This window comes from Canis aureus, chromosome 5 (assembly GCF_053574225.1).
Source record: "Canis aureus isolate CA01 chromosome 5, VMU_Caureus_v.1.0, whole genome shotgun sequence".
Classification (NCBI taxonomy): domain Eukaryota; kingdom Metazoa; phylum Chordata; class Mammalia; order Carnivora; family Canidae; genus Canis; species Canis aureus.
This window is the reverse complement of record NC_135615.1, coordinates 58,072,608-58,084,680: the sequence shown is the minus strand read 5'-3', so window position 1 is coordinate 58,084,680 and position 12,073 is coordinate 58,072,608. Positions and strand designations below refer to the sequence as shown.

The 12,073-nt window shown below is 36.5% G+C and overlaps 1 protein-coding gene across 5 annotated transcripts in view; it reads left to right on the top strand.

Moving 5' to 3' along the window:
- The window catches only part of GFM2 (GTP dependent ribosome recycling factor mitochondrial 2), a 58,322-nt gene that overhangs the window by 2,837 nt on the left and 43,412 nt on the right, over positions 1 to 12,073 (top strand). For 3 of the 5 annotated variants that reach the window (XM_077898185.1, XM_077898186.1, XM_077898190.1), the window contains 4 exons: positions 2,754 to 2,840; positions 4,813 to 4,897; positions 6,445 to 6,502; positions 6,947 to 7,044. In XM_077898185.1, the coding sequence (XP_077754311.1) occupies positions 2,778 to 2,840; positions 4,813 to 4,897; positions 6,445 to 6,502; positions 6,947 to 7,044 (304 nt within the window). In that variant the 5' untranslated portion in view covers positions 2,754 to 2,777. Of the gene's footprint in view, positions 1 to 1,939; positions 2,084 to 2,753; positions 2,841 to 4,812; positions 4,898 to 6,444; positions 6,503 to 6,946; positions 7,131 to 12,073 lie in introns of those variants that run through there. The other 2 variants (XM_077898187.1, XM_077898188.1) reach the window with 2 other exon arrangements.

The window sequence follows — 12,073 nt, the reverse complement described above, 5'->3', positions numbered from 1 at the left end:
TTTTATGGTAGTGTAACTTGTTGCTAATAACGTAGGATGGGTATTACCTGTTTTTTTTCCCTCATTATTGCTCTTTTACCATCAGGTGTTAGAGCATTTAATGAGTACTATATTAGGCCTTAAGGAGGTCTGGACCTTTTATAGCATAACTTACTTGATGGCACCAGTGGTAGGCAGCTATTTTTATTGAAAATCATTGATCCATGGGGAAGAAGAAAATCACTGGAGGGCCCTAATCAACTTAATAGGTGAAGAAATGAAGCATTTTGCTGGGCAGTGCTAGAAAAAGATCCCTCCTTTTGGAGAGCTCACAATAAAGGAGAGCTTGTAAATACTCTATTTGTCACAAGTAGATGTAAGGTCCAAGCCTTATGGAAACAGGAAATTGGGAAAAGCTTTCAAGCGGGGCCTTGAAGATCTAATAGTAATTGAAAAGGTATGGGGGGGCAGGGTCTTGAGGATTCTAGGACTGCTTTCAGGCAGTGGCTGTGTTACATACTAAGGTGAGAAGGCACCAGAGTATAATGTTTCTGGGGGAATTTTGGCAAGAGCTCCCTGATACAGAGTAGGGAATAGGAGAGTATAAGGCTGTGACAGTAGTTGGGGATAGATTTTGTTGTATTAGAAACCTTTAAATGTTTTTTGAGTAGGTAAATGACGAGAGGAGGTTCTTTATTTGAAGGATATGGAATAAAGCAGTATTTCCCACTTCAGTGATTTGAATACTACTTTTTAAGACTGGTTATATCTGAATGTCACCTGTGTTATTTACTTAATTTTCCTCAAATTCACATTTTAAAGTAAAAAAAAAATTACCTTCTTAAGCATTAGTATCTGCAAAATGGGTCCTGTTGGCTAGTTTTTCTAATATTTATCTAGTAAACCGTTTTTGTTTTTCTATAACCTAAAATAACCATGGGCATTCACTTGGAGGAAACAAGATGTTGGAATAAGCTTTCAAAATTTAATCTGTAGGAATCCTTAACACTCTTAAAAATGATTTAGAACTCTAAAGAGTATTGTTTATTATATTCAACTAGTTAAGAATTAAAACCTTACAATACTTTAGAAATTCACTTAAACTTAATCCACTAAATCTTAATATAAGTAATATAGATGTATGAGAAATATCTATTATTTCCAAAGCAAAAATAACTTAGTTTGAGGAAAGTTTTACATTGCCTTACAATTTTGCAAGTTTCTTCAGTGTTGGGCATAATAGAAAATAGCTGGCATCTCCTCTCACTTTCTGTATTTGTTACTATGTGTGTATGATTTTTATTTTTGGTTGAACTATCTGATGAAAATTCAGCCTCATTATACATAGGTCATATAGGTGATTGGGGAAGGGAAGAGTATTTTAAGTCTTTTCAGACAATTGTAGATGACCTTAGATGCTCTACCAGCCTTTGACAAGTGGTAGTTGCTTAGTTGCAATGTGGAGTCAAACCTTATTAGGGAGTTTATTTGTATCTGCTAGTGTTAAAATCTGTGGTTCTACATTGAATGGATCGAACATGCATGAGTGTTGTAAGTATCCTGAACTTTGGCACTGGAAGTCAATGGGTTCAAGATATATTTAAGAAATAAAATCAAAAGGATTTGGTGACTTCTTAAATGAGGGTTAGTGAGGAGTGCCTGGGTGGCTCAGTGGGTTAATCAGTCTGCTCTTGATTTTAGCTCAGGTCATGATCTCAAAGTGGTGACGTTAAGCCCTGCCTACATCGGTCTCCTTGCTGAGCATGGAACCTGCATAAGATTCTCCCTCCCCTCCCCCTTCACTCTTTATGCTCTCGCTAAAAAAATAAATGAGAGTTAGTGTGGCTGTTTTGAGACAAAAAGGAAGAGATTTAGGAGTAAAAATAATGAATTTTTTTTAAAGATTTCACCTTTTTTTTTTTTTTTTTTTTGGTAAGGAATCTCCGCTCCCAGCGTGGAGCTCAAAGTCCCAACCCCAAGGTAAAGAGTTACACACTCCACCAACTGAGCCAGCCAGGTGCCCCAAAGTAAAGAGTTTGGACATGGCTTCTATTGTAACATGGCACACAGGGTCTCCCTGCTGTCTGCTTCCAACCAGTCTCAGGTGCTTCCATGAACTTTTCATAGCTTTGATAATGTACTTGAAACGTAGTTAATATTCAGGGAATGTTTTTAAACTAAAGATACTTAGTTTTATAATTCCTGAAGAGGACTTCATTTTCTATATTTTTTACTTATTTATGGTAGAAAAATCAGAATATACAGATAAACCAGTAAGACTGCCAATGAGAATTTACTGACTTAACATGTAGATGCTTACCTTCCTATACTAAATTTTGTATAATTACATAAATACATTGTAATTGGGGTGCCTAGGTAGCTCTGCCTATGTGTCTGCCTCTCTGTGTTTCTCATTGGATAAATAAAATCTAAAAACAAACAAAAACAAAAACAAAAAAACCATTGTAATTGCTGTGGTAAGTTTCTTTAATTTCTGTCTTTTTCCAGAATATGTTCATATCTTTTTTTTTAACATGTTCATATCTTGAAGAATTAAAGCATGTTGAAAAAAATATTTTAATTTGAGAACCATTTCTCATATTTTTCAGAATTTTTGTTTTCTGAATGATGCACTGAGTTTTTGATAGCTAAAAATATTGTACCTACTTTATAAAATAGAATTTTACCGTATATATTACATATGCCTTGCTTTGTGTATGTCTTACATATAATACATAAACTTAGTTTTAAAATCTTGTTTATTTCTTTTTCAGAGAATAACAGTTTAGAGGGTCAACATGTTGTCCAACTTGAGGAAGTTTGGAGTAAATAATAAGAAAATACCCATCCTGAACATTAATGTAAGCGTTTCTTATAAAATTAAATGTACTTCAGCAACTTCAGTTACTTTACTTCCCAAAATGCCTAATGTACTCTTAAACTAGCATATCTTTATTTTCATCAGTTTTTCTTAACAGGGAGAAACTGTGACCAAGAATCAGCACACCTTATTACTAGTCTGTAAATTTATCTTGTTACTTTAAAATTCCCTCTGTAGCATTTTAAAGATTATCCATTTGTATATTCCATTTTGAGGTCATTAGTGTGGCCCGAGGGAGGAGTTAACACAAGTTTTCTTTGGTGTTTTCATTGCTGATGCTTTTAGACTGCACATCTGTGACAGGTAGCTACGGTCTTGGCCTGGTTATTATGCAGTGGAAATTGAAATAGCTTTGAGTCTCTACTCTTGAAATATTTCCTTAGGATAATAGTGTTTTATTTCTAAAAATCTGGTAACTAATGTACAAGTAATACAGAAAACACAGGAATGCATTCCAAGATATCAAAAAGGGCATGTTGTGACAACCCAGAATTATTATATATACTAAGTGTAACAATTCTAAATGTATTGGTGGGGTGGTGATGGTGGAAATAAATGTATTCCAGTCATAATGTGTATATCTAATGGTCTGGGGATAAATAGGGATGGAGAATATTCAACCTCTGTGTGGAAACACTGGGAGAAGATACGTCAGGAATTTTTTTGAAATGCCAGATCCTAGTTCTTCCAACTTCTTCCCCCTCAGATATTTTTAAAGTTTCCCAGGTGATTCTAAGGTGTAGCCACTATAATAAATCCTGAGTTCTGGGACCCCCACCAGCTCTTAGCACTTATAGAGGAGAATCAAGGAGTAGCCAGTGTGAGAGATTACGTTTAACTTTTCTGGTTCTCTGGAAATTTCAGGATTCTGGTGTTCAAACTGTAGCTCTCAGACTCCCCTGGAGGTTGGGGTGCCTGCGTGGTATAGTCGGTTGAGCATCATACTCTTGTTTCTGCTCAGGTCTTGATCTCTGGGTCGTGAGCTTGAGCCCTATCTCAGCCTCTGCACTCCATGCAGAGTCTGCTTGGGACTCTGCCTCTCTCTCTTAAATAAATCAGTCTTTAAAAACATCACCTGGAGGACTTGTTGAACCACAGCTTGTTCAGTACACTTGAAGCTAATATAGCATTATGTTAATTTTACTTCAAGTTTTAAAAGGAACTCCACAGGGATCCCTGGGTGGCGCAGTGGTTTGGTGCCTGCCTTTGGCCCAGGGCGCGATCCTGGAGACCCGGGATCGAATCCCACATCGGGCTCCCGGTGCATGGAGCCTGCTTCTCCCTCGGCCTGTGTCTCTGCCTCTCTCTCTCTCTCTCTCTGTGACTATCATAAATAAATAAAAATTGAAAAAAAAAAATAAAAGGAACTCCACAGACTGTTTGCCTCTATCCTCGAGTTCTTGATTCTCTTGTCTGGAGTAAGTCCAGAGAATTTGTGTTCCCCGTGTTGATAATGCTGCATATCTCAGAGAACCACCTTCTAAACTCAGGTCAAAATACCATGTCAGTATTAGTTTTATTTTATTTTATTTTATATTTTATTTTATTTTATTTTATTTTATTTATTTTATTTTAGACCTATTTATTTATTTATGATAGACACAGTGAGAAGGAGAGAGAGAGAGATAGAGACACAGGAGGAGGGCGAAGCAGGCTCCATGCCGGGAGCCCAATGTGGGACTCGATCCCTGGACTCCAGGATCACTCCCTGGGCCAAAGGCAGGCGCCAAACCACTGAGCCACCTAGGGATCCCCATTAGTTTTATTTTTGTTATTTCCTGTAGTTTAGTTTTGGGTTGTCACGTTTTAAAGGAGCTGGAGTTAAATTGGGACTACTTTGAGGAGATTCAAGAGTACTTTGTTCTCTGACAAAGCATAGTTAGATGTTAAAAGTACTCTAAGAAGTCATGCTAAAATAAAATTAATGTCAAGTTTCTTTTTCTCCTCACTAGAATATGCCTTGCTCTAAAATAAGAGCAAGTTTGAAAAGATTAAAGCCGTATGTGCCTCCTGGAAGAAATTACAGTTCTCTACCAGGTACAAATTTTGATTATTCTCACTGTACTTAAGCTGCTTTTTTGCTTTCTCTTGTTGGCAAACATTCCTTTATTAAGGGTCTCCATTTTGAAAATAGTTCTTTTTACTTCTTGGCTCTTTTCTTGACATTATTAGGAGTTGGAAGTATTCTGATAGATGCCAGGAGGGAGTAACAGTAGGTGTGTACTTCTCACCTACTGGCTGTCCAAATGAGCTAAACAAAGAGAAGTGTTGCTGGCTTTAGCAGCTGCCTCAGAAGTTTAGAGGGCTGTCTACTTGTAGAGTGCTCTTGCTGCAAAATACTGTTTGTCTAGTTCGTTTCCGGTTTTTATACAAAAGTATTTTCTGTCAATAGAGGTTTGCCTAAATAATTTATTTTGAAAGTTCTTAAGAGTAGTTGGTTAAATATTTATCTGGGACAGTTTGTATTAGGTAAAATGGTTATTAAAAGCTTGATGCTTGAAGAACTAATTCTGAATGGTCCTCCTGGGTTTGAAGTAAGCTAGCACATGGGAGACTTGAAACTGGTTTCCTTATGTGGCTGTTCTCATTACCATCTTTTTCATGTGAGAATCATAGAGTGAAAATACTGATTAGCTGTGTGAGTTGTAATAGTATGTGAATTGAATGGCCTGCATTACTGGTTTGTATCTGCATTTCTATATTTTGTCATGCAGATTTATCTATAGCCATGCAGATCACCTGTAAGTCTTAAAACTGCCATGAGGTTTTCAAAATACAGTAGAACTGTTCTTATTAGAGAAATTTTGCAGAACTGATTTAAATAGTAGGAAGGTATAGCTTAAAATTAAAAGTGTAACTGCATTTTTGCTTTAATATTATTAATAAAATACATGATAAGCACTGAGTAGATTATTAAGGGCTTTTTGTATTCCAGAAATACTACTTGACCTTTTAAAAGTATTAGATTGTTATAGCTCCTGTTCAGTGATTTCTCTCAGGCCATCTTTAAAGGTACTGTGTGCTTGGAATTACTGAGGGAAGATAGAATTCAAATTGTACAAAAATTCATTATTATCTGATATGGGGATCACTCTTTAACTCTTCAAGCCTTGACAGTGTAGGTTTATAGGACTGCATTTTATATTTCTTTGTTTCACTAGCTGTGGCCTTAAGATTATTGCTATGAATATTCTAATTCTACATCTGTTACTATGTCTATTACAGAATTATAGAGGGTGGCAAATATTGGGGTAAATTTATATTTTTCTAAAAATATGATCTAGAAATTGACTTTTAAAAACTTTATCTTGTTCATTGTCCTTTCTTTCTTTCTTTCTTTCTTTCTTTCTTTCTTTCTTTCTTTCTTTCTTTCTTTCTTTCTTCTTTCTTCTTTCTTCTTTCTTTTTTTCCATTGCCTTTTCTTTACAAAGTACAGGGAAATAATTTTTAGGTAAATGAGTGTTTTATTGAGCTTGGAATTTTCTTTAATTGGAGTTATAGTATTTGCATAAAATTACTTCTTTGATGTGTAAATTAAAGGGAAAAATTTTAAACTTTTATATATATAACCCTCTTTCCATTAGGTTTAGTTGGAAATGATATCAAATCTCTTCATTCTATCATCAGTCCTCCCATAGCTAAGTAAGTACTATTATTGATATACTCTTTTCTGTATACTGCTTAAAAAGTTAAGAGTTTCTGTCATAGGCTTAATTTAGCATTGTTAATTCAGCTTTCTGCCCTAGCTAATTATAAATCATAGTTAATTATAGATAAGTGTTGGTATGTATCTTAAAAGCTATTTTTTGCTCAATTCAATACTAAGTATTTTTAATGCAGTAACAGCATTAGAAATAAAAGCAGCATAGAAATAAAAGATTTGTAAGATAGTTCGCTCTTTTGTTAGCTGTTTTGTCAGAATAATTTGGTAGGGATATGTTTTCTGTTTATCTGGGTTTTATGCCTTATAAAAATTCCTGAAATATTAACCAGCTTTGAAATTTGTATTGCACAGACATTTTGGTTTTACATTTTTAGTAATGTCCATCTTGTACTATGTGCTTCATTTTCCTACTGTTTTAACAGAATCCGTAATATTGGAATTATGGCTCATATTGATGCAGGCAAAACGACCACGACAGAAAGAATATTGTACTATTCTGGATACACAAGATCACTGGGAGGTTAGAATGGATTCCTCCTCTTCCCAACCCCCATTAGCAAACACATCATTGGAAAATATTTTGATTAAGAAGTCAACCTAGAGATCGTGAGTATGGCACGGAAGCAATGATGATCTAAACCACAACACAAAGATAAGGTAGTTGTGACATCCACTAAAGAGTCTTCTTAGGTTCAACTAAACATTCAGATTCACAGGATTATTTTGGGCCATAGTTCACCCTGGTCTACTCAGAAGGCTATTAGGACAGGAACCATAGTTTCCCAGTACACCGGTGATAGAGGTTTGTTTCCGCACTTCAAGTCCACATAGCTTCTGGGAGCTATCCATCTTTGGCTCCCTAAAAGTGATAGTTTACTTAAACGTAATAAGATTCACAGGAAACAATGTGGCTTACCATCCTCATGTCCCTTAGGAATAGATACCTTTTGTTCTAGCTCCGTGGGCTATCTTGAGGTTTACTACAAAGGACATGTCCTATCCCACTCCGAACCGTAAAGCTATGTATCTCCATCAGCTATTTACAGTTCACATAAAGCTCTTCCCAGTTCAGATGTAGCTTACCAATCACAAATTATTTTTTCTATGTGATATGTTGCCTTGCAATATAGTTGACATACTTGTGTTTTCTGGCTTCTAGAAGAAAAGAACCAGAAAGTTAACCAAAGGTCAAATTCTCCTGTAGAAGAAAGTCTTGTTAATCCAACCTGCAGTAGTAGTAGTATTTACCTGTTTTTATTTTTTAATTGTGTCAAAAACTGTGGTTCTTGACCAGTTGTGCACATTTGAATTCCCGTGTAGTTGTGTTTTTTTTTTTTTTTTTAAGATTTTATTTATTCATGAGAGAGAGAGAGAGAGAGAGAGAGAGAGAGAGGCAGAGATACAGGCAGAGGGAGAAGCAGGCTCCATACAGGGAGCCCGACTTGGGACTCTATCCCGGGTATCCAGGATCAGGCCCTGGGCTGAAAGTGGCACTAAACTACTGAGGCACCGGGCTGCCCTGTTTATTTTGTTTTTAAATGACAGTGCCCTAGCTCTATTCTGGAGATTAAGATTCAGCAAGTATGTAGTGTGGCCTAGTGTCTGTATTTTTTTTTTTTTAAACATTTTATTTATTCATGAGGGACACAGGGAGAGAGAGAGAGAGAGAGGCAGAGACACAGGCAGAGGGAGAAGCAGGCACCACGCAGGGAGCCTGACGTGGGACTCGATCCCAGGTCTCCAGGATCACATCCTGGGCTGAAGGCGGCACTAAACTGCTGGGCCACGGGGGCTGCCCCTGGTGTATTTTTGTGTCCTATATTTTGAACCTGTTTATCTCCTACACATTTATGATTGTTGTCTCTGATAAACCCACTTTTTTTTTTATCATTATGAAATGCCTCTCTTTATCTCTGGTAAAATACTTTGTTTTGAAATTTGAAATGTCAAGGTCATGATGTCTTTATTACCAGAAGTGGAAATAAATATCTTTTTCAAAAGCTCCACAGAAATTTTGAAATGCATTCTATTGGGAACCATTTCTCTAGACCCTTGAAATTGGTTGAAACTTCACATAGAATGTTCATAAGAACATTCATGGTGATAGTTTCCAAAACATGAACACATGCTTTTTTCATAAAATTACTGCTCTAACAGCAAAACATGGAACATTATCAGGCTTCCTTTGTCGTGACACAAATATGATCTTAATTCTTCCCTCACATCCCAGCTGATATCCCTGAAGCAAGGGTCCAGATGAGGTGGCACAAGTAATGTTCAAGTTACCTTTTTTTTAACTGTGTTAAAAAAACATGTAACATTTACCATATTAACCATTTGTAAGTGCACGTTTAAGTAGTGTTATATATATTTATACTGTTGGCAACCAGTCTTCAGAACTTTTTAATCTTGTGTAACCCATCCTAAACCCATTAAATAATAACTCCACATATTTTCCTCTGCCCAGCTCCTGGAAACTACCATTCCACTCTTTCTGTTAATTTGATACCTCATGTAAGTGGGATCGTAGAGTGTCTTTTTGTGACTGGCTTATTTAATATGTAGCCCCATGTCCTTAGGGTTTGTTTTTACAGCTCTGCTTCTACAACAGCTCTGTATGTTATGCTGTGCTCACCATGAGTGTAGCTACCATCTGACACCACACAACACTATTACAACGCCATCAACTATAGTCTATATGCTGTACCTTTCATCACCAGCACTTATTTATTCCGTAACCAGAAGTCTTCCAGTCCCCTTAACTCATTTGCCATCCTCCTATCTTCCTTGCCTCTGGCAGCTGTCAGTTCTCATGGTATTTATGGATCTGCTTCTGCTTTTTGTTTGTTTTAGATTCCACATATAAGTGAAATCATATGGTATTTGTCTGTCTTGGTATGATTTATTTTACTTAGCCTGATACCCTCTAGTTCCATCTGTGTTTAGATGGAAAGATCTCATTATTCTTTGTGGCTGAAAGCCACAAATAGCCATACTATTCCTGTGTGTGTGTGTGTGTGTGTGTGTGTGTGTGTGTGTGTGTATGTATGTACACACCACATCTTTATTCATTTATCTATTGTTGGACTCTTAGATTGCTTCCATATCTTGGCTGTTGTAAATAATGCTGCAATAAACGTAGGGGTGCATGTTTCCCTTTCAGTTAGTGTTTTTGTATTTTGAGGGTAAATACCCAGTAGTTTGATTACTGGGTTGTTAGGGTAGTTCTATTTTTAGCTTTTTGAGGAACCTCCCAACTGTTTTCCACAGTAGCTCTACCAGTTTGTACTGCCACCAATAGTGTAAGAGGATTCCTTTTTTTCCACATCTTTGCCAACACTTGTTTTCATGTGTTTTTGAGCCCAGCCATTCTGACAGATGTGAGGCAGTAGCTCATTGTGGTTGTGATTTGTATTTCCCTGATGAAGAGTGATTTTGAGCATCTTTTTATGCATCTGTTGGTCATCTGTATGTCCTCTTTGGAGAAACATCTGTTCACATCTTCTACCCATCTTTTAATTGGATTGTTTTTGGGTGTTGTATCAATTCTTAGATATATTTTTGGATACTAATCCAGCATTGAATATGTCATTTGCAAATATCTTCTCCTATTCAATAGGTTGTGTTTTAGTTTTGTTGTTTCCTTTGCTACACAGAACATTTTATTTCAGTGTAGTCCCATTAGTTTATTATTGCTTTTATTTCCCTTTCCTCAGGAGATATATTTAGAAGGATGTTGCTAAAACTTAGGTTAAAGAAATTACCTCCTGTGTTCTCTTTCAGGATTTGTATGGTTTCAGGTCTCACATTTAGGTCTTTATTCTGTTTGAGATTATTTTTGTGTATGGTGATAGAAACTGGTCTGGTTTCGTTCTTTGTATGTGGTTGTCCAGTTTTCCCAACATGATATATTGAAGAGACTTTTCCTCATTGGATAATCATTCCTCCTTTGTCAAATGCTAAGTTTTATATTATATTTATATAATATTTATATATTTGGTTTTGTGTTTTATTCCATTGATCTATGTGTCTATTTTTACGCCAAGTACCATACTTTTTATTACTACAGCTTTGTAATATAACTTGAAATCTGGAATTGTGATACCTCCAGTTTTACTTTTCTTTTTCAAGATTGCTTTGGCTATTTAGGGTTTTTTGAGTTCCATAAAAATTTTAGGATTATTTGTTCTAGTTCTGTGAAAAATGTTGATATTTTGATAGGAATTGCATTAAATATGTAGATCACTTTAGGCATTTTGGACATTTTAACAGTATTCTTGAGCATGGAGTATCTTTCCATTTCTTTGTGTCATTTTGAATTTCTTTCATCAGCGTTTTATAGTTTTTATCTTTTTTAGTTTTTATTTTTATTTTTTTTTAAAGATTTTATTTATTCATGAGAGACAGAGAGAGGCAGAGACACAGACAGAGGGAGAAGCAGGCTCCGTGCAGGGAGCCCGACATGGGACTCGATCCAGGGTCTCCAGGATCACGCCCTGGGCTGAAGATGGCCCCAAACCGCTGAGCCACCCGGGCTGCCCCGTTTTATAGTTTTTAGAGTACAAGTCTTTCATGTCTTTGGTTAAGTTTATTTGATGGTATTTTATTTTTGGTGCAATTATAAGTTGTAAATGGGATTGTTTTCTTAATTTTTGCTGCTGCTCTACTATTAGTTTGTAAGAATGCAATAGATTTTTGAACATTGATTTTGTATCCTATGACCTGACTTTGTGGTGGAGTCTTTAGGGTTTTGTTTTGTTTCATTTTTAAATTTTATTTATTTATTTTTAAAGATTTTATTTCTATTCATGAGAGAGACACACACACACAGAGAGAGAGAGAGAGAGAGAGAGAGAGGTAGAGACACAGGCAGAGGGAGAAGCAGGCTTCATGCAGGGAGCCGGATGTGGGACTTGATCCCAGGACTCCAGGATCACACCCTGGACCAAAGGCAGGTGCTAAACCACTGAGCCACCCAGGGATCCTGTTTGATTTTTTTAAATTTAAATTTAATTTGCCAACATACAGTGTAATACCTAGTGCTCATCCCATCAGGTGCCCAACTCTGTGCTTAGGGTTTTTTTATGTATAGTGTCATGTCAAATGCAAGTAATGACAGTTTGACTTATTCCTTACCAATTTAGTTGCCTTTTGTTTCTTTATGTTGTCTGATTGCTGCGGCTAGGACTTCTAGTACTATGTTGAATAAAAGGGGTGATAGTAGATACATCTGTCGTGTTCCTGTCCTTAGTGGGGAAACTCTCAGTTTTTATCTATTATGTAAAATGTTGGCTGTGGATTTTTCATATAAGGCCTTTTATTATGTGAGGTATATTTCCTCTAGACCTACCTTGCTGAACATTTTTTTTTTGTTTTTTTTATTCATGATAGACATAGAGAGAGAGAGGCAGAGACACAGGCAGAGGGATAAGCAGGCTCCATGCCGGGAGCCCGACGTGGGACTTGATCCCGAGACTCCAGGATCGCGCCCTGGGCCAAAGGCAGGCGCCAAACCGCTGAGCCACCCAGGGATCCCTTGTTGAACATTT